The sequence below is a fragment of the Paramormyrops kingsleyae genome, chromosome 14 (genome assembly GCF_048594095.1).
Source record: "Paramormyrops kingsleyae isolate MSU_618 chromosome 14, PKINGS_0.4, whole genome shotgun sequence".
Taxonomy (NCBI): Eukaryota; Metazoa; Chordata; class Actinopteri; order Osteoglossiformes; family Mormyridae; genus Paramormyrops; species Paramormyrops kingsleyae.
Genome location: NC_132810.1, coordinates 100,001 through 123,200, shown reverse-complemented (window position 1 = coordinate 123,200; position 23,200 = coordinate 100,001). Strand labels below are relative to the sequence as shown.

Sequence of the window (23,200 nt, the reverse complement as noted above, 5' to 3'; positions counted from 1 at the left end):
ATTGGTCATAAGAGGGCATTTGTTTTATTGACAAATTTATAAAAGGTTCCTTTTTGTATATTGTTGCGGGTGGGGCACTTTTCTGAGCAGCGCACCTTAAGCCATCTCGCTGATTCCCGGGCAGAAGCTGCTTGGGAATCGAGTTGGTAAGATATGTTTCTCTTTGCTCTCTTGGTTTTTAAATTAATTTGTAATTGTTCCTTTTTACTTTATTTTATAAGGATATAATTTCTGTTACTTTTAACTCATGATTCATATGTTTTATTGTAAGAGTACTTGTTTGGAAAGTTGATAAATGTGTATTTTCTTTTTTTTGTTTGGCTGTTGCGGCCTAAGCTGGAAAAGAGAGCATATGTTGCTTTGGAGTGCAATCACCGTTAACAGGTTGGGTCCTTTTCTCTTTTCTTTTATTGATATTAAAAATTGTCTAATCGGTTAATTATGTTAAACAATGTTGTCTTAAATATAACTTTATTTCATTGTTTTGTTCATCTAGTCTTTTAGTCTTTATAATATATTCTGGTTTATAATTTTTTTTGTCTTTTAAAAATGTACGGCGGAAGCTGCTTGGGAATCGAGTTGCTGGAAAAGAGAGCATATGTTGCTTTGGAGTGCAATCACCGTTCTATCTGTTAACAGATGTTAACAGTAAATCATCGTTGCTGAAACGAACCGGATGTGGCTGTGATTCTTTCGCAACCGTCTGACGACCGCTACACTTTCACAAGCTTGATTATATTTCTGTCGTTAACTTTGATTTTCATCAACTGCAGCGACTGAGAAGGGTCTGGCTGCAGACCTCCACCAGGAGGATCTCCACTAGAGGAACGGAAGCACGTGATCTCCACTAGCGAATCCGGACATGACGTTATGCAAACATGCCATGGAGGTGGTACCAGATATCACATAACCCTCACACACAACCCAGACTTTAACTCGAACGAACAGAAATCTAGTCTTTTAAAGTATACACTTATTATTTTGGTGATCGATTTAAATTATATTTAACATTGGAAACGGACGTTAATAATGTATTTTAATTCTACAAGAAGGGACGTTAATAGCATATGTTAATTTTATTATTTTGGAACGTGTGAAATTTTTACTTTAATACGGAGCCCCCGAATTCCCATAGGGTTTTAAATCGTGTGCGCACAAGTTATTCTGTGCGCACATGATAATTTACTCTGTGTTTGAGGCCGAGAGTAATATGAAAACTATGTCTACCAAAACTGTCTCAGCGTCTAAACAAATCGAACTGGAGAGCCATTCATTTACAGTCAACAAGTAACTCCATTTTTTTAATGCTGCAAACTGTTTCTTTGGTATTAAGGCTGAATTATACAGTCTGTGTGTATGGTCGCAACAGAGGTGAAGCGACATGACAATAATCATAATGATACACTATGATAAACAGGTACAGTAAATGCAATAGGTGTCAGTTGTCACGCCCCGATCCTGCCAATCCTCCTGTGCCACGCCCCCCTCGTTAACCTCATGTGGATTCCCTGTGTTTTATGGCTGTTTCTGATTGCTGTCATTAGTCCAGTGTATTTAGTCCGCATTTCCGTTCGTTTCCCCAGTCCAGTCATTAACTTCACGTGTCTTGATGTGTGTTACCCCAGAAAATAAATCCCTTTTGTGCATATTCACGGCTTCCTTCGCCTGCTTCCATGTTTATCGCATAACATCAGTAATATCAAAAAATGTTAGTTGAACTCGGTGAGGTGAACAAATCAGCAAACCGATTAAAGTTGCAAACATAATCTGTCTTAACGCAACCGAACAAAACATCAGTGTCAATATTAATATGCATAACCCTATATTCAATTTAGTCAATTTGCTAATCATATTCAAATAATCAAAAATACTACATAACTTATATAACTTGGTCACAATTTATTGCACGCAGGCTGTATTTTGTGCATCTTTAATATTGTTGACACTCATGTTTGGTTCGGTTGCGTCAAGATATACTATGTTTTCCACTTTACTCGGTTTGTTGATTTGTTCGCCTCACCAAGTTCTCCTAACATTTCTTGTCATTACTGACAGCTATTTATTGTATTTATTGTACCTGTGTATACCTGTTTTATTATTGACTACCGATAATGAAGAAAAAAAGTATTGTTCTTGGCGCTTCTCCTCTGTCGCGACCATTCACACGGACTGTATATACCTCAGCCTTAATGTCAAAGTAGTGCGCGGCAGCGTTGTATTTACTCCTTCCGGTAATATTAACTGCAAGGCTATTGTATGTTATTGTACCCTAATGCCAGGTCTAGCAAACATAGTACAGCGTGCTGAAATAAACCTCTTACATTAACATGACAGCTATACGCAGCTAACCTGTTCCTTCCAAATAATAACTTGTGCGCAAAAGACAATTATTTATAAATGTAGTTATAAATTTATAAATATTTTTTTTCTTTTTCAGTAGACACAGTCAGTCTAAGCTTAAGCATTCAATTTAAAGCTAAATTTGGAGAAGAAGAAGAAAAAAATCACCGGTCAAATGTTACTGTTGTTGCTTGTTCTACCCACTATTTTCTTTCGACAAAGCTAAACACTCTCCCACTGACAAATCCAGGCTGTGCGTGGAGATCATGTGATATCTGGTACTGCCTCCATGGCGTAAGTTTGCATAACGTCATGTCCGGACTCTCTTGTGGAGTTCACGTGTTTCTGTCCCTCTAGTGGAGATCCTCCTGGTGGAGGTCTGCAGCCAGATGCTCTTGCAGCGACTCGACCACCCGGCACCCCTGCGTTGAGTCCATCAGGAAAATGTGCTTACGTTCCCAGTGCACAACATTTTAGCTCCCAAATTCATCAGTATAAAAAATGTCGTCATACTGTACTTATCCATATAACACTGATATATTTGGTTAGCTCATATTCTTAGCTATCAAAAAAGGAGCAAGTTTTACAGGAATATTTATTGGTCGTTAATCTTCAGTGTGCATCTTTTATGTTGTATTACTTTGCGAAGATTATCATTGGAATGATAACACGTTTTAGTAATGCTTGAAGTTCGCGTTGGCAGTGCCCCAGCGTTCTGCTAATCGTCACAAAATCTGAGGCTTCGGGCTTTTCCTTACCCTCCCTGTTAAGCTGTTATCGGATCGGTCTCTACATCTTGAGCCACATGGATTCAGGATGTGCTCTGTCAGTAAAGACAACGCGCCCCAGGAAAAATTCATGTTTAGTAATACGTTAAATTGTTTGAGGGTGCTTGTGACCTATTCGTTTCAACTTTCGATTAAAGGCACAGTGTATCAGATTTTAATTTATGTATCAGAGCTTACATACTGTACTCACCTAACTGTTTGCACTGCCTCTAGTCTCCCCTTCTTTGGCTAATTGCACATTTTATTTCCCCTACTCCTCCTGGGGTGTGCTGCCTGGAGACCTCAATTTATCAAGATATCCTGCACACCCTGCTACATGTGACGTCACCACTACCCATGATATAATATAGAGACATTTTATTTAGCTGTTTTAGGACAAAAAAAGGTTGAACAAAAAAACTGATGTCTGTCCGTCTGTCTATCCATCCATTCCTCCATGCATGCATGCACCCATTCATCCATTTTCCAAAACAGGGCATCAGCAAAAGCTTTTAGTGAAAATTTGAACCGTTTATGCTAAAATGGTAGGTTCTGTCTGTGAGTGTGTACAGGTATAAAGACAGATTCAAGAGCTACTGGCAGAATAGCTCCTGGCATTTTAGAAATACACTCACCTAAAGGATTATTAGGAACACCATACTAATACGGTGTTTGACCCCCTTTCGCCTTCAGAACTGCCTTAATTCTACGTGGCATTGATTCATGAAGGTGCTGAAAGCATTCTTTAGAAATGTTGGGCAATATTGATAGGATAGCATCTTGCAGTTGATGGAGATTTGTGGGATGCACATTCAGGGCACAAAGCTCCCGTTCCACCACATCCCAAAGATGCTCTATTGGGTTGAGATCTGGTGACTGTGGGGGCCATTGTAGTACAGTGAACTCATTGTCATGTTCAAGAAACCAATTTGAAATGATTCGAGCTTTGTGACATGGTGCATTATCCTGCTGGAAGTAGCCATCAGAGGATGGGTACATGGTGGTCATAAAGGGATGGACATGGTCAGAAACAATGCTCAGGTAGGCCGTGGCATTTAAACGATGCCCAATTGGCACTAAGGGGCCTAAAGTGTGCCAAGAAAACATCGCCCACACCATTACACCACCACCACCAGCCTGCACAGTGGTAACAAGGCATGATGGATCCATGTTCTCATTCTGTTTACGCCAAATTCTGACTCTACCATTTGAATGTCTCAACAGAAATCGAGACTCAACAGACCAGGCAACATTTTTCCAGTCTTCAACTGTCCAATTTTGGTGAGCTCGTGCAAATTGTAGCCTCTTTTTCCTATTTGTAGTGGAGTTGAGGTCTTCTGCTGTTGTAGCCCATCCGCCTCAAGGTTCTGCGTGTTGTGGCTTCACAAATGCTTTGCTGCATACCTCAGTTTTAACGAGTGGTTATTTCAGTCAAAGTTGCTCTTCTATCAGCTTGAATCAGTCGGCCCATTCTCCTCTGACCTCTAGCATCAACAAGGCATTTTCGCCCACAGGACTGCCGCATACTGGATGTTTTTCCCTTTGCACACCATTCTTTGTAAACCCTAGATATGGTTGTGCGTGAAAATCCCAGTAACTGAGCAGATTGTGAAATATTCAGACCGGCCCGTCTGGCACCAACAACCATGCCACGCTCAAAATTGCTTAAATCACCTTTCTTTCCCAATCTGACATTCAGTTTGGAGTTCAGAAGATTGTCTTGACCAGGACCACACCCCTAAATGCATTGAAGCAACTGCCATGTGATTGGTTGATTAGATAATTGCATTAATGAGAAATTGAACAGGTGTTCCTAATAATCCTTTAGGTGAGTGTATATGACTGGTAGTGCAAAATATCTCACAGGCAATCTCACAGGGGCTGAAGTGGAGCATATATATAGTGCTGGCTGAGGTCCCAGGGCTGGGAAACAGAGCTCACACATAAGCCTCCTAGACAAAACAAGTGACCTCATAGGCAAAATGGTGGCAATATTTCAGAACAACATTTTCGCTGGCAAATCAAGCACAATAGCTAATTTGTTGCCTATTATCATCATTACAGCTGAGAAACAAGCAGGTGGTTGTAGGAAATTTGTACTTCTAACTAAAAAGTACATTAACTTATACATTATACATATATAGATATATATAATATATATATATAGAATATATAATCTTTATGCAGAAAATACATAAAGAATTAAGCTATCGCATACGGCCTGTATGGTCAAGTGTCTACTGTGGTGAAATTTGACTGTGGTGTTTTTAATACTCATTATGAAAGTCACCCATCACTTTAAAAACTCTTGTATTATATTCCATCAGTGCCCAGTTGGGTGGGACCTTTATATTGCCCATGGCATATGGGTAAGACTGATGCATAGCTCTTTGGACAATGGGAAGCCACATATCCTGTGTGGATGGAACAAGGACACTCCACAACATCATCAGCAATAGTACTGAAGTAATGATAAGCATTTTAGCACCCAACTCAGTGGTAATTCACCCAACAATACACACAAGTAGATATAGTTTAAGCTCTGTTTCTTAATTCTTCTTGTGTTGTCTTCTTCTAAGACTGAATAGAAATGATTTAATTCTTCATCTTGAAATAAGCAATTATAATAATCAGTAGCAGACTTTGCATATTATCCACCAATTTTGGAAACTGTAAAATACTCTATATTGTCAGTCCCTGCCTACATGGCCCTGTCCCATGTGTCTATTCCCCATTTGGTCAGCAGGTGTCACTGCAGGCCATCCCATTTATTGTTACTGCAGTGTGAAATTAGTTTGTCTTGTTCTGCCAATTCTGTCATTTGGTGCCGAATGTAGTTATTTCTTACCTCCACCTGCAATTTGTGAGTTCATAATCATTGTGCCCATTTTTTAAATTCTGTGTTTAGTGTATTATCTCAGTGTCGCTCCATTCATATTTCAGAAAAATATATGAAACTAGCCTGATTTAATTTAAGGACTCTATTACATATGTCACAGTAGTTTGAAACTATCCCTTGTGAAGTCAGGTCTTCTGAAGTCTGGGAATAGTAATTGACATGTAAAAACATTATGGGTTTAAAATTTTTTTAGTTTCCAATTATTCTTTGTGAAAGAAAATGTCTTTACTGTTAGTGATTTTCAACCAAATGATTCGATTCCAGTGAGTAATTAAAGGCTTCCATGCACAGAGACTGACAGCATATTGGTGTTGTATTGTTTAGGAGACCAGTCAACATTTTTGGAGCAGTATTTCCAAGGTAGTGTTCATCTCCTGCATTCCCATCCACAGCCCTGATGTCAGTTTTCCTTGATAAGGGGGCCCTTAGCCGGAATCGCATCAGCAAGGGGAGCTGGGGGGGGGGGTGCACAGGCCAGAAACAGATAAGAAACAACACTCAAAGAGTCCTATTGTTCTGAATCTTTTCAAGGCGATTTCTTGTGTTGTGTCCCTCCTGAAAAAACAGCAGTAATATGTTTATTATGTTGGTGAAAACCAGGGCCAGCTGATCTGCACATACCTTCAGTACACGTCCCGGGATGCCATCTGGTCCCGCTGCCTTCCTGCAGTTAGTGGCCCTCAGAGCTCTCCTCACATCATGCTCAGAGAGTGTCAGTGGTGCCGGTTCAGCAGCGGGGACGGATGCAGCTCTCTGATTAGCTGCCATAGCAGGCGCCTCGAAACGCACGAAGAAAGCATTGAGGTCGTCAGCTGGTTCCGGTTTTGTGCATCTCACAGTGCTGGGTTTATAGTCCGTAATTGTCCGTAGCCCGTCCCATATACGCCAGGGCTCGCTGTGTTGGAAATGCGACTCCACTCTGTGGCGCCTCTTAGCTGCTTTCACAGCCTTTCTTAGTCCATATGAAGCGGCCTTGTAACCTGACATATCGCCCAACGGGAGTCCTGTGTTGTAAGCAGTGGTCCGTGCTTTGAGAGCTGTACAAACAGTCGAGTCTATCCATGCTTTCTGGTTGGGAAAAGTTCGGATTGTTGCCATTTTTTGCATTACTACAACACAAGCAGCTTTGAATACGGATAGTATCTTGATTGTGAAGCATTTCCACAGAAGGTGTAAATTACCCCTAAGCTTTGATGCCAGGCTGGGACCCAAAATAATATCAGAGGTATAAATATGAAATGAAAAGGAACTATCAGCTAAAGTGAGATGTGCAAACACACACCCTTCAAGATACCCTCTATTTACTCCTATCCGTTACACAACACCTCATTAATTTAGTCAATGTCAGTGGTCGGAGCATTAATCAGCTGTGGAGAAACAGCATTACAAACTGTTTATATAAGATAAGAACCAAAGACCTAGTAGTCTGGTCTCCATCATAGCCTGTCAGCAAGGCACCAACAAGCGACGGCCCAATCCTGCTCAACTGCCAGTTCCTCAGCATATTAAGCTTGCGAGTACTTTGTCCTTTCAAGTCTGTCCATGAGAAATAAACATGATATCGTCAACAGCACCTTACTCAAAACTTCCAGGAAGTTTTAAGAGCATCTCTTTAAGACCAAACCATCTGTAGCTATGCTGTCAGTGTATTACAATGTTATTTAATTGTCCAGCTAAAGATATATTGGAAAGGATCTTTCAAAACTTACTGAAGGAAAGAGCATTAATCACGTCTAGCTACCAAGAGACAGCAATCAGATTTTATCAAAAGACAGTATATTCTTATATTAGAACTAACTAATAATTTGCCATTATTCTAAATGTTGTCTTTCATCAGCAGCCTATGTTCAAATGGCGTGACAAGCAGTGAAATACCCCTGGCAAAGCATTCAATTAGCATAGTAGCTGCACAAAACTTATCAGAATGAAAATGTTCATATTTCACAAGGTGAAATGGCACTTTTTTTGTTTTTTACTTCAGCATTTCTTTAAGTAATTCACAAATCGTTTGTTTCACACTAAAGTGTCCAGTGGGAAAGAAGGTCATTAAAATGGGCATAATGGTAAGTGCAGTAATGGAAATATGTATAAAAATGTGTCTGATTTTTTTTTAAAAAGAACATGCTCTCGTATGAAGCCATCTGGCGAGTGGTCATGATTAAGTCGACTCTGAGAGCCACTTCGGCATGTTTGTGGTCATGATTAAGTCGACTCTGAGAGCCACTTCGGCATGTTTGTGGTCATGATTAAGTCGACTCTGAGGGCCACTTCGGCATGTTTGTGGTCATGATTAAGTCGACTCTGAGAGCCACTTCGGCATGTTTTTAAGCTCTGATTCAGTCACACGAAGTCAGAAGCAGAAACGAGTCAGACGACTGTATCAGATCATAGGAAAGAAAATAAACGGTTACATGATGTGAAGACAAGCTGCCTAGCAGTAGGCTGGTAGTTTGGGTCTGTTTGGATCTGCCTACAGAAACACTAGACAGATTCAGCCAACACTTCGCGAAATTGGTTGGGTGCACCCCTTCAGTTTCTAATGATAGGCCTACATTTTTACATGCCTTTGTACAATGACATACTACAGTCATGGGCTTCGACAGCTGGCATTTACATAAATAATTATGAGATGATAACTTTTTTCATATAAAAGGAAGAAAAACTGCTATTTGCTTTTGGAAGCAACAATTTAGAGAGAGGCCTATACTTGGTGGTAAGGTATTGCTTGTAACTAATTAACTTTAAGTTATTTTAAGTTATGGTTTTGCTGTATTAAAAGACAGTTAAAAACACATTTATCATGTTTGTAAATGGAAAGGAATTAATTTAGATTTTACTGGTAAAGTTTGTTCTTGCAACTCAGCGTAGAACATTACGGAAAATTTTAAGTTTCACCCTCACATTTTGTAGAAAAGAGACAAATGATGTATATTTATTATTGACAAGTCAGCTTTAGTTATATTTTATGGGACGGTTTTATATTGCAAAACACATATAACCAGAAGACAAACTGGAGGGTGGAGAATGGGTTTGGAGAGGAAGAGAAGTGTTTGTTCTCCCACTTGCCAATCCTTTTTTCTTCATAGCTGGCGGAAAAGTCGAGGATCCTCTTTGCCTGTTTAGGTCCAGAGACTCTCACATTATTAAGGACTTAAAGGATGTTGTGCCTGCCAGCATGTATCCATTGAGTGGATGTCCAAAATGGGTTAAATGAATATCTGAAAATACCGTAGAGCCTGCTGAAACACGACTAGAGCTTAAAGATTTCTGGAAAAATCTACAATTAATATCAATTAATTAATCTATTAACTATATAACAATAATTAGTGTCAGTGCCAATGTTTATCTCTCAGGCGAGGATAAGTATCAAGACACAGCGATGACAACCAACTATGGATGCTCGTCTTATGAGGCAACTTTCCTGCACAACCCCGCGGTCACACCAGCCGTTTGCGTGCCAAACACTGACGCACCCCTAATGTTTTCGGTGTTGCCGTACTTACAAACGGCATCAGACCCTCGGCAAAGCAACTCGGTGTCCAGCCATTATGCCTGGATCCAGGCGGGTACCAACACCATCGCACCGCCTCGTGAGAAAAGTCCGCAACACTCACCTCGCTTCGCCTTTCCGGCTTGTTCTGTCACCTCTGGACCTAAGGATGCAACATACATGTACAGTCAACGACATACTAATTTAATTAACGTCACAAACAACGACAATGCAAAAAACAACAGGGATCCTGCAGCTAACGTTGCTTGGAGCCATGATCATGGATTATTTGGAGAATCTTACCATACTGTATACCCATCGTATGTGAATTCCAGGACTGGGACCTCCTGGTCCGCACCTACCTACGACGCCACAGTAATGAACAGCCTACCCTCCTCTGCGGGACCCGAGAGCGCGACGAGACACTTCAGTTTAGGTGAGGAATAAATTATATTGTAACTCATTGCAGACCTTTTAAGATTGAAATTTTAAGCCTAAGTATTTTTTCCGATCGAAGAACATGCAAATTGTTGGGCAAATAAAATATCAGAGATTTGTTGAAAACAAGATTCGTTTACTACCTTAACCTATGCACTGTTCGATCTGATTCAGTAGGAAAATAGTATTTTCAAATATTTCTGCAAAATACTGTCAGAAGCTTTTTCTGTGGAAAGCAATTACAGACTATCTGTACAAAAAGTCAATGTCACTAATTTATACTTTGCCAACAGAGTAGAAATATCACCTTTAATGCAATCAATATAAATATGAAATACTATAAAATAATGAATTTCTTCAAATATGTGGGAAACATCTCGTCCGACCGACAGTTCAGGTTGATTAATACGTGGAAGACCGGTCTTCAGCATAGCGTTTTGGATTATTCTGCAAGGAGGTTAAGATAATCACTGCTTTTTGCAGTTGATGGGTTTAGGGTTTATATTTCATACAGTACAATGCCTGTGTAGCAAAATATTTGTAATTTTTATGCCAATAAATTGAAGAATAGCTCGCTCATTAAAAGGGCATTGTTACGAAGAAAATTATTTCAAATAATAATCATTTTTGAATTATTTCAAATAAGTTTAAATTTGTTAAATTTACTTTATTATATTAAGAGGTTACATACCTCGTTAGGCCCATTTAGTTTCTTAATTCACCCTATATTCAGCACGTAGCAGGATAGCATTTTATGTGTTTACATATTTTTTGTTATTATATACACTCACCTAAAGGATTATTAGGAACACCTGTTCAATTTCTCATTAATGCAATTATCTAATCAACCAATCACATGGCAGTTGCTTCAATGCATTTAGGGGTGTGGTCCTGGTCAAGACAATCTTCTGAACTCCAAACTGAATGTCAGATTGGGAAAGAAAGGTGATTTAAGCAATTTTGAGCGTGGCATGGTTGTTGGTGCCAGACGGGCCGGTCTGAATATTTCACAATCTGCTCAGTTACTGGGATTTTCACGCACAACCATATCTAGGGTTTACAAAGAATGGTGTGCAAAGGGAAAAACATCCAGTATGCGGCAGTCCTGTGGGCGAAAATGCCTTGTTGATGCTAGAGGTCAGAGGAGAATGGGCCGACTGATTCAAGCTGATAGAAGAGCAACTTTGACTGAAATAACCACTCGTTAAAACCGAGGTATGCAGCAAAGCATTTGTGAAGCCACAACACGCAGAACCTTGAGGCGGATGGGCTACAACAGCAGAAGAAGCAGGTGGGCCCTTGGGCACTGAGGAGCCCCCTCCCCCCAGAAAGAGGGAGGTTGTGGTAGTGGGGGATTCAATTATTAGGGGAGTAGACAGTTATGTGTGCACGCGTGATAGAGGGTCCCGTACGGTGTCTTGCCTGCCTGGTGCCCAGGTAGGAGACCTTCCAGATCGTGTGGACAAGCTTTTGGCCCCAGCTGGGGTGGATCCAGTTGTTGTGGTGCATGTTGGCACCAACGACATAGGCAAGGGTAGAAGGGCTGTTCTGCAGGATAAATTTATAGAAGTTGCCAATAAGCTTAGAAGCAGAACGTCCATGGTGGTATTTTCCGAAATACTCCCCGTGCCACGCGCAAGTGAGGCTAAGTTAGCTGAGATAAGGAGATTAAATGCGTGGCTAAAAGGATGGTGTAGGAAAGAGGGGTTTAGGTTTATGGGGCACTGGAGGACCTTCTGGAACAGGTGGGACCTGTTCAAGCCGGATGGGTTGCATCTGAACCGGAGGGGAACCAGTGTACTGGGAAGGCGTATTTGTAGAGTAGTTGAGGAATGTTTAAACTAGGGACTGGGGGGGCAGGGAGGTTAGTTAAGTATGTAACTGGGGGGAAACGGAAAGCCCAAAAAAATCATATTATAAGTAGGCACTGTAATAAGCCTACCCTTTGTTGTCTGTATTTAAACGCCAGGAGTATTAGGAATAAAATTCATGATTTAGAGGCTCTTATCTCATCGGACTCTTATGATATTATAGCAATAACTGAAACGTGGTTGAGTGATAAGGATGGACAAGAATATAATATGGATGGTTACACATTGTTCCGTAAAGACCGTATAGGTAAGAAGGGAGGTGGTGTTGCAGTATATGTAAAGGAAATCTTGCAGGCAAGGGAGCTTACTGATATAAGTAAAAGTACGGAAGCTATATGGGTAAAATTAGATGCTACAAACTCAAATAGCCTAATTGTCGGTGTTTGTTACAGAGCACCCAATGTAGCTGCTGAGGAAAGCAGATTGTTATACAGTGATATTAGGATTATGAGCAATAAAAATGATGTGGTAGTTATGGGTGATTTTAATCTACCGGGGATACAGTGGGACATTGTTGCTGGCTCTTCTGAAAATGAACTTGAGATGGTGGAATTAGTACAGGATTGTTTTTTTACTCAGTTTGTTAACACCCCTACCAGGGGAGATGCCATTCTTGATCTTGTTTTGTCTAATAACCAGGACAGGATTGGTAAATTAGATGTTTTAGAACCACTTGACAGTAGCGATCATAACATGGTTAAATTTGAGGTTAAGTTTAGTGCCCGAAGAGCAAAGTCCAAATCAAAAATATATAATGTTAGGAAGGCTAACTTCAATTGTATGGGATTAAAACTAGAAACCGTGAACTGGATGGAGTTAAATAACAAAACTGTTGAAGAGGCATGGGAATTTTTTAAAAGCACATTATTGCAAGTACAAGAGGACTTCATACCTGTTTCTAGCAAGAATAAATCTAGGAAATTGCAACCTAGGTGGTTTAATAGGGACATAAAGTATAAAGTAAGGAGGAAAAGGGCTTTGTTCCAGAGATGGAAAATAACTGATGATGACATAATAAAGCAAGAGTATCTAAATCTACAGGCTGAATTAAAAAATGACATTAGACGAGCTAAAAGGAATGTCGAAAGGAAGATCGCATTGGAGGCTAAGGATGACGTTAAAAGTTTCTTCCAGTATTTTAACTCTAAAAGAGCTCTAAAAGCTGAAATTACTAATCTGCAGGATAGTAAGGGTCTTATAATTGAAAACGACATTGACATAGTAAATGAGTTCAATGATAGTTTTGCACGGGTATTCACTGTCGAGGACACTAGTAACTTACCAGTTCTTATTACTAATTCAACATCGTCTATAACTAATATATATATAACTGAAGCTGATGTTTTGCAAAGCCTAGCTAAGCTATAAATAAATAAATAAATCACAGGGCCCTGATGGCATCTTACCTATAGTGTTAAAAGAGATGAGGGATATTATTTGCCGACCCTTAACATTACTGTTTCAAAAATCCTTATCTGAAGGTGTGGTACCTTCTGATTGGAAGCATGCCAACATAACGCCCATTTTCAAAAAAGGGGATAGAAGTAATTTGTCAAACTATAGGCCAATCAGTCTAACTTGTATAACTGGTAAAGTTATGGAGGCTATAATCAAAGAGAAAATGGTAGATTACCTGGACTCAAATAACATTTTGAGGGATAGCCAGCATGGATTTAGGAGAGGTAGATCCTGTTTAACAAATCTGTTGGAGTTTTTTGAGGAAGCTACTCAGGAAGTTGATGATAAGAAGGCCTATGATGTCATCTATTTAGATTTCCAAAAGGCTTTTGATGTTGTTCCCCACAAGAGGCTCTCACTTAAACTCAAAGCGACAGGTATTTTAGGAACTGTAGCGACTTGGATTGATAACTGGTTAACGGATAGGAAGCAGCGAGTAGTTATAAGAGGCTCGATGTCACAGTGGGCCTGCGTTCATAGTGGGGTACCGCAGGGTTCAATTTTAGGACCACTTTTGTTCCTAATTTACATAAATGATATAGACACCAATATATACAGTAAACTGGTGAAATTTGCAGATGACACCAAGGTGGGTGGTGTAGCAGATACTGAACTAGCGGCTCAGCAGCTACAGCGGGATCTTAATTTAATTAGTGACTGGGCTGACACCTGGCAGATGAAATTTAACATAGACAAATGTAAGGTACTCCATGTAGGGAGCAGAAATATAAAGTACAGGTATTTTATGGGACCTACTGAAATAAAGGTAGCTGATTATGAGAAAGACCTTGGTGTGTATGTTGATGCTTCCATGTCTCATTCTCGCCAGTGTGGGGAAGCAATAAAAAAGGCCAATAGGATGTTGGGGTACATCTCCAGGTGTGTGGAGTTTAAGTCAAGGGAGGTAATGCTAAGATTATACAATTCCTTGGTGAGACCTCACCTAGAATATTGTGTACAGGTTTGGTCACCATATCTTAAAAAGGACATAGCGGCCTTAGAAAAGGTGCAGCGTAGGGCCACAAGAATGATTCCTGGTCTTAGAGGAATGTCATACGAGGAAAGGTTATTTGAGCTAAATCTGTTCAGCCTCAAGCAAAGGAGACTGAGGGGGGACATGATCCAGGTCTATAAGATTCTAACAGGTTTGGATGCTGTTCAACCGAATAGTTACTTCAGCATTAGTTCAAATACAAGAACTCGTGGCCATAGGTGGAAATTAGCGGGAGAACATTTCAAACTGGATTTAAGGAAGCACTTCTTTACACAGCGTGTAGTCAGAGTATGGAATAGTCTTCCTGATAAGGTAGTGCAAGCTGAATCCTTGGGTTCCTTTAAATCAGAGCTAGATAAGATTTTAACAACTCTGAGCTATTAGTTAAGTTCTCCCCAAGCGAGCTCGATGGGCCGAATGGCCTCCTCTCGTTTGTATAGTTCTTATGTTCTTATGTTCTTATGTTCTTAAGACCCCACCGGGTACCACTCAACTCCACTACAAATAGGAAAAAGAGGCTACAATTTGCACGAGCTCACCAAAATTGGACAGTTGAAGACTGGAAAAATGTTGCCTGGTCTGTTGAGTCTCGATTTCTGTTGAGACATTCAAATGGTAGAGTCAGAATTTGGCGTAAACAGAATGAGAACATGGATCCATCATGCCTTGTTACCACTGTGCAGGCTGGTGGTGGTGGTGTAATGGTGTGGGCGATGTTTTCTTGGCACACTTTAGGCCCCTTAGTGCCAATTGGGCATCGTTTAAATGCCACGGCCTACCTGAGCATTGTTTCTGACCATGTCCATCCCTTTATGACCACCATGTACCCATCCTCTGATGGCTACTTCCAGCAGGATAATGCACCATGTCACAAAGCTCGAATCATTTCAAATTGGTTTCTTGAACATGACAATGAGTTCACTGTACTACAATGGCCCCCACAGTCACCAGATCTCAACCCAATAGAGTATCTTTGGGATGTGGTGGAACGGGAGCTTTGTGCCCTGAATGTGCATCCCACAAATCTCCATCAACTGCAAGATGCTATCCTATCAATATTGCCCAACCTTTCTAAAGAATGCTTTCAGCACCTTCATGAATCAATGCCACGTAGAATTAAGGCAGTTCTGGAGGCGAAAGGGGGTCAAACACCGTATTAGTATGGTGTTCCTAATAATCCTTTAGGTGAGTGTAGGTCTGCATAAATAATGATAATTTATTATTCATTAGACATAGAGTTAAGGTTATTATTTAAACTCCCTAAAGTATGTTTTAAGTTATGATCCAGTTATTAAAGCTATGACATTTTAATTACTGGCTCAAACTGAGTATATTTTTGTATGTTTTCATATTAATTTATACTACCGTGTTTCCCCGAAAATAAGACAGGGTCTTATATAAATTTTTGCTGCAAAAGCCGCGTTAGGGTTTATTTTCAGGGCATGTCTTAATGTCCCATGTACAACAAACTACAGTGCATTTACTGGTATTCATGAACAAAAATTCACATTTATTCAAATACAGACATCATGTCATCTTCTAACCGTATCTTTCAATGTAAACAATCTAACGGTACATTTATGAACAAAAATCTACCGTGTATACATTTATTAAAATATTAAATAAATAAATAATATTTCCTGTTTATATATAATCGCATCTCATTCTAGTTACCGTACAATCCATGGTATAGTAACTAGGGCTTAATTTCAGGGTAGATCTTATTTTTGGGGAAACACGGTAAGTCAGTCTGTCTGTCTTGTCTATCTATCTATCTATCTGTAATGTTCAGTCTAGATACATTAGCAGGTATGCAACTTCATTGCATCATTTTGTAATAACATAAGATGATCAGCACATTATCTATTGTATTACATTAACTTTAACAGGTTAAATAAAAGTTATATATTTATGGAGTTAACTTGCAGTGTTGCGATCTGTTCTGTGTTGGATTATTTTCTTTCCAAAACTTATTCTTGATTAAAGTAGAATTTCCAACTCAGCGCGGAAACATTAAAATGACACGTAGCCTATACTTGATGTTTTTTCTTTGTCTGTCAGAGCTGTCTTTGAAAGATAACGCCAGCCGCTTGTGTTACATTGATAGTATGTATTGTTGTGTTGTTAACTTTATTTGCGAAATTAAGTTTCTCAGCTAGGTCAAATTCTTGAAATTCTTTTGTTTCTCATTACGAATCACAGACTCTTTTCATGCAAGAAAATGTCCATTTTGTATCAAAATTTAAAGGAGTGAATCATGCACAGTTTGACCAGTTCAATTTGCGCGATATTTTCAAAGTCTCTGCTTGTAATAGGTCGCACGCTAGCAAATTTGGCTATGCATTGGGTGATAAGAATACGAATTCCCCCAAAAAAAGCTAACTAGCTTTCAGTGTTTGTATTCAGCTGAAAAGGAACTACATTATGATATACTTAAACACTGCAAACTAAACAGTAATTGCTTAAACATAATGCTAGAATTCGGAAGATGAATACCTGGTAGGTTGAAAAAATGTTGCATCATAAATATTTTGGGAAAAGTAAATTTTGCAGTTTGGGTATTTCATTTTATTAGGCCTGTGCATGTAATAAATCCAGTGTGCCTGCAATCTACTGGCTTGGCGAAAAGCCTTTCACAGGTACTACATGCATTGAGTGGCATATTCTGCTGAGTGGCCCAGTCTAGTCCAGAGGGGTGTGGCAACAGAAAACAGGCACGAACTCCATTTTCTTCCCATATATATATCTGCACCCATCCATTTACCAGTATGTGATCTTACAGGTCCTGGAGCCAATCCCAGACAGCATAGCACACAAGGCTGGGGTGCAGCCTGGATGGGGTGCCATATTCCTATATCAATAAGAACTATACAAGATATTGGTATTGTTATGAACATATAAAGATATTTTGATTTGATTATGCAAATTACACTTTTGGATTACCAGCTAGGAAATGATAAAATTGTACCTGTCTGACAAAAACGATAATTATAGTGAACTGTTTCCTGTCAAAGTGAACCGAGGTTCTCTCTCCGTGGTGCTGAACGAGGCCATCAATGTCTTATTTATTGTGGGTTAATATAACATCACTCAATCTGACATTATGAGTCAGTGATATGGATGGTTCCTGACAAACAATTGAATTTTTCTGGACTGTCCAGATTTATATCACCGTTTGAAGGCAATGCAATCCCGGAGTACTGAAATGTGCCATTAACTTTTCCTTGACCTTCTGAGCTGTGGGACAGTTTTCATTTTCTGGGACAGGAGTTTCACATTACAGCTGACTTCCGCTTGTGTGCACCCATTACTGCTGAAAATGCTTGTAATTTTAAAACATTTGCTCATATGCTAAAAACATGAGGGTGATGCATGGCTCCCTCTCTGCCTGTGACTGGAAGGCTGCTGGTTCAGGCCCCATGGTCAGCAAAGTGATCTTGCCACCGAGTAACCCTCAGTAGATTTTGCTGACTTTTTTACCAATGGGAGGGGTTCCCGTTCAAGTATTTCTCCACTTCGGCGGGCTGAAGTAAATTTTGAGAGGGGTTCAAACTCATAATTTTGCCAGTGAACTATGCGCCTGATTGGTAATAAAAAATTATTTCGCTGGAGGGGGGCTCCTAGCCGTTATTTTACTACGTAGCTACGTGTCTGGATGCAATAACATTTATTAGCAATGTTATTGCTATTACTCAGCGTTTACTATTACTCCTACTAAAAGCTGCTTTATTGGCTAATAAGTGTTTAACTGTTTTTTCAAAATAGTTTGCTGATTTTGCAGATGGGCGTGAATGTGTGAACTGTGGGGCCATGTCCACCCCCCTGTGGCGTCGTGATGGGACGGGACATTACCTATGCAATGCCTTTGGCCTCTACCACAAGATAAACGGCATCAACCAGCCCCTCACCAAGCCTCAGAGGCTCCCGGTAAGTGTAAAGCACCCTTCCACGCAGGATACATTTATGAATGCATGATCCTTTTTTTGCATTATATAACGATAGCATGACCTTGGACGACCTTGGACTTTGGATTGTCTGAATGTTCGTTAGGCTGCCTCACGAAGAACAGGACTCTTCTGCACTAACTGCCATACCAGCATGACCACACTGTGGCGCCGCAGTGCTGAGGGGAACACTGTCTGCAATGCTTGTGGCCTCTACACAAAGCTCCATGGGGTTAGTCCCGAAATATATAAATCCCAATATGAATCAATGACCCAACAATTTCATAAAAAATATATTAACAAAGAAAAATGCATTTTTAAAGCTATTTTTGACCTGTATATTTTAAATATACTGTATATTGAGGAGAGCCTTGATTATGTAACCTAGAAAGTGGTGTATGTTAGAGTCTCACCCCTTATTTGATTTGCTTCTAGGTCCCACGACCCTTGGCTATGAGAAAGGATGGGATTCAGACCCGAAAGCGCGAACCAAAAAGCTTTGCCAAAGTAAAACAACGTGAGTTCCCTCCCTGCCTATATTTCATATGTATCGAAACCCTTTGCTAGTCCTTTTTGTGTCTGAATGTGTCATTTCCCTGCATTAGAGATTCCTGACACTGAAACCCAGGCAACCACCGGTGCGTCCAGATTCAGCAGCATTAGTAAACAGCCAATCAGGACTGACCTGGAGATTCCACCCCATTACAGCCCCATCATGCAACAGCACAAGGTGGGAGTGTTGGCTCACTTTGGCCAACTGCAGTGCAGAGAGTTAACAGTGGGGGCTAAAGGAAAAGTTTCTTTTGCTAGGTCACATCAGTCCTGCCCTGCATGAACAACAACAGCAAGGAAGCTCCATCTACTGGAGGTCACACTGAGGCTGCCAGCCCTGAGACTCCTCTGGAGTAGCCTGGTCTCGGCTAGAAGACCCAGCATTGTTCTGCTGGAGGGCACACTGAGGCTGCCAGCCCTGAGACTCCTCTGGAATAGCCTGGTCTCGGCTAGAAGACCCAGCATTGTTCTGCTGGAGGTCACACTGAGGCTGCCAGCCCTGAGACTCCTCTGGAATAGCCTGGTCTCGGCTAGAAGACCCAGCATTGTTCTACTGGAGGTCACACTGAGGCTGCCAGCCCTGAGACTCCTCTGGAATAGCCTGGTCTCGGCTAGAAGACCCAGCATTGTTCTGCTGGAGGTCACACTGAGGCTGCCAGCCCTGAGACTCCTCTGGAATAGCCTGGTCTCGGCTAGAAGACCCAGCATTGTTCTGCTGGAGGTCACACTGAGGCTGTCAGCCCTGAGACTCCTCTGTGGAATAGCCTGGCCTCGGCTAGAAGACTCAGCATTGTTCTGCTGGAGGTCACACTGAGGCTGCCAGCCCTGAGACTCCTCTGGAATAGCCTGGTCTCGGCTTGAAGACCCAGCATTGTTCTGCTGGAGGTCACACTGATGCTGCCAGCCCTGAGATTCCTCTGGAATAGCCTGGTCTCGGCTTGGAGACCCAGCATTGTTCTGCTGGAGGGCACACTGAGGCTGCCAGCCCTGAGATTCCTCTGGAATAGCCTGGTCTCGGCTTGGAGACCCAGCATTGTTCTGCTGGAGGTCACACTGAGGCTGCCAGCCCTGAGATTCCTCTGGAATAACCTGGTCTCGGCTTGGAGACCCAGCATTGTTCTGCTGGAGGTCACACTGAGGCTGCCAGCCCTGAGACTCCTCTGTGGAATAGCCTGGTTTTGGCTTGGAGACCCAGCATTGTTCTGCTGGAGGTCACACTGAGGCTGCCAGCCCTGAGATTCCTCTGTGGAATAGCCTGGTCTCGGCTAGAAGACCCAGCATTGTCAGATAAAGACGTGGCTCCCACTGGCTGCTCTTGAACTACAGAACCACAAGATGCTGAACTCTGTTCCTTCATTTTCCTTACTCAAGAGTGATTTTTTGTTTATGTTGTCATGAAAGCAAATTTTAATATTTATTTTGTGCACTTACATCACTTAAGTGTGATTTCCTCTGTTTCACATTGCATTACACTTTCTTTTTCGATTTTATTTAAAACTTTCTTAACGTTCGAATTCTTTAATAATTAAAAGTTGGGAAATCTGTTTCTTATTGGGGCAGAATTAAGTGGGTAATTCAATATCATTATTTTTTTCACCTTTAACACGGATTATTCAAGCATCAAAAACCCACATGATTAATAAACTTTTTTTGCTGTGACATTTTTTTTTAATCAATTGAAAAAATAAAACATTTATTTACACAAAATATAGCACAAGGCAAACATACATACACAATAAATTTACCATGTGAATTATCCTAATAACCGTGGGAAAATTATTTTTCTATTTTCTTGCTGCCGTCTCCAGCCGAATGTAAGTATTGTAATTACCAGAAAAGATCATTTTAATTTTTTTAAATGGCAGTACTCAATTTTGGCCACCAGACGGCAGCATAAAACGTGGAAAAAATATTTCCCCATGGTCAAATCAAGTAATTTTTAAACAGACATATTTTCACGATGTACTATGAGCTAATAAAACAAATATTTCATTATTATAATATATTTGTTTTACATGGTACAAGTCTTTTTTTAATTACCATGTAAAACCATTATACTGTGAGAAAATATGTTTCTATTTTCTTGCTGTCATCTCGTGGTCAAGCTAAAGTTTTGCAATGAGGGAAAAAATTATTAAAATGTTTTTAAATGAAAAATTCATGCAAATTCATAAGATGACAGGCAGACTACAGTCACTCAGTGTCTCCACCCTCCGTTACTGCTTTTCCGCTACAGAATGTTGGGGAGCCTGTAACTGGGAACTGTGTATGTTTGCGCTGAAACTGGGCACTGTGTGTGTCTATGTGTGTGCGCTGAAACTGGGCACTGTGTGTGTGTATGTGTGTGCGCTGAAACTGGGCACTGTGTGTGTGTATGTGTGTGTGCGCTGAAACTGGGCACTGTGTGTGTCTATGTGTGTGCGCTGAAACTGGGCACTGTAACAAACACTGGTTTGTTACCAGATGTCTGCAATTATACTCCTGTCCTCTAAGGGTCAGTATAATTTCCTAGAGGACTATAAGGACCAAGAGCCTATATAAGGGCAAGGGCAGCCATGTTTGTTGAGGCTCAGAATAAAGGAAGTAAGTCCTTATTTGAGGAACGGGAAGCGTTCATGGCTCAATGTACGATGTTTTTCTGAATGATATGGATGTATTGTTTGTTTAATTTAGTAACAATTATTTGAATGATATACATGTGTATTTGTTGGGTTTAGCAAAAAGCGGAATGTATGATTTTTTTATTTTCAGTAAGGCCTTTTTTTCCCCCCCTGATTTACTTGTAACTGCCAACCTTCTCTTTCCGACTTCACGTCCTACCATTGTTTGGACCAGGGGTCTCCAACTCCGGTCCTGGAGAGCCACCGTCCAGTAGGTTTTCTATCCTACCTGGCTTCTGATGAGCCACACCTGTTCTCAGGTAAATACTAGGAGCAGGTGTGGCTCATCAGAAGCCAGGTAGGATAGAAAACGTAATGGATAGTAGCTCTCCAGGACCGGAGTTGGAGACTGCTGGTTTGGACCATCCTCACCTGGAAGAGGACGTTTGGTCTCCACTTTGGACTGTGCTATTCATTTCAGTTGTATGGTTATCCATCTCAACACCAGTTTTCTTGAGTTATTGTTAATTCATTATTTACATGTACATTTGCTGGGGTAATATGCTCACCTTTGTTAGTAAATATTCTTTGGTCTGTGAACTGATGGTGTATTTCTCTTTACGCCACCCTGAAATGTCCCTCCCTACGTATAGTGTGTAATAGGTTGGTTCTGAGGCAGGAATCAGCAGTGTTACATAAGTGGTGCCTGAACAGGGACCAGGGTTTAACAATTCATTGTATCTTGCATTAGTAGTGGTGTTGCCATGACTAGCAGCAGCCCTCAAGTAGAACATAAGAAATTTACAAACGAGAGGAGGCCATTCGGCCCATCAAGCTTGTTTGGGGAGAACTTAACTAATAGCTCAGAGTTGCTAAAATCTTATCTAGCTCTGATTTAAAGGAACCCAGGGTTTTAGCTTCCGCTACACTAGCAGGAAGACTATTCCATACTCTAACTACACACTGTGTAAAGAAGTGCTTCCTCAAATTTGATTAAAAATGTTCTCCCGCTAATTTCCACTTATGGCCACGAGTTATAGTATTTAAACAAATATTGAAGTAGCAATTCGGCTGAACAGCATCCAGACCCATTAGAATCTTATAGACCTGGGTCATGTCCCCCCCTTAGTCTCCTTTGCTCAAGGCTAAACAGATTCAGCTCAGCTAACCTCTCCTCATAAGACATTCCTCTAAGACCAGGAATCATTCTCGTAGCCCTCCATTGCACCTTTTCTAAGGCAGCAATGTCCTTCTTAAGGTATGGTGACCAAACCTGCACACAATATTCTAGGTGGGGTCTTACCAAGGAATTATATAAATGTGACATCACCTTCCTTGACTTAAACTCCACACACCTAGATATATAACCCAACATTCTGTTGGCCTTTTTTATTGCTTCCCCACATTGGCGAGAGTGGGACATGGAAGCATCAACATACACACCAAGATCTTTTTCGTAATCAGCTACCTTTATTTCAGTGGAACCCATAAAATATCTGTACTTTATATTTCTGCTCCCTGCATGGATTACCTTACATTTATTTGTGTTAGAGACACGGGATAAGTTCCATGACCCAGACTTCACAGCTGGTCTGTTTGTGACTCGACGAGAACCTTTGCAGAGGAGCATGCTCAACTGCCTCCTAAGGGAAAAGCACCTCTTGCCCCTTTTTCTCCAGAGCAGTTATAGGAGATGTTAACCCGGTTGCAGGTAGTGGAATCGTTGGTGGAGAAAATCAACTCTGACCTCAGCACTTTTCGAACTTCTCTAGACGCTTGCCAGGTATATGTACAAGGAGTGGAGGACAAGGCAAAGGCAATGGAAGAAAGATTTCAGTAGAGATTGA

General features: G+C 40.8%; 1 protein-coding gene and 1 long non-coding RNA gene across 2 annotated transcripts; one reads left to right on the top strand and one right to left on the bottom strand.

The window, feature by feature from the left end:
- Positions 1–109: 109 nt before the first annotated feature.
- On the top strand, positions 110–21,633 carry LOC111855374 (transcription factor GATA-4-like). Its single transcript, XM_023834334.2, has 8 exons — positions 110–146; positions 337–384; positions 9,832–9,932; positions 18,039–18,184; positions 18,308–18,433; positions 18,637–18,718; positions 18,807–18,931; positions 19,012–21,633. Exons 2-8 carry the CDS (start codon positions 353–355, stop codon positions 19,108–19,110), a joined length of 711 nt encoding a protein of 236 aa, XP_023690102.2. The 5' UTR covers positions 110–146; positions 337–352; the 3' UTR covers positions 19,111–21,633.
- LOC140578382 (uncharacterized) lies at positions 8,660–9,661 on the bottom strand. The gene is made up of 2 exons (XR_011982520.1): positions 9,621–9,661; positions 8,660–9,224 (listed from the first exon to the last, which is right to left on the bottom strand). It is a non-coding gene; the product is annotated as an uncharacterized lncRNA (long non-coding RNA).
- Positions 21,634–23,200: the final 1,567 nt, after the last annotated feature.

Coding starts and splice junctions, on each gene's coding strand:
- LOC111855374 (XM_023834334.2), top strand. CDS start 353: ATGTTGCTTTGGAGTGCAATCACCGTTAACAG. Junction 18,719..18,806: donor CTTTGCCAAAGTAAAACAAC/GTGAGTTCCCTC, acceptor TCCCTGCATTAG/AGATTCCTGACACTGAAACC. Junction 18,932..19,011: donor CCATCATGCAACAGCACAAG/GTGGGAGTGTTG, acceptor TTCTTTTGCTAG/GTCACATCAGTCCTGCCCTG.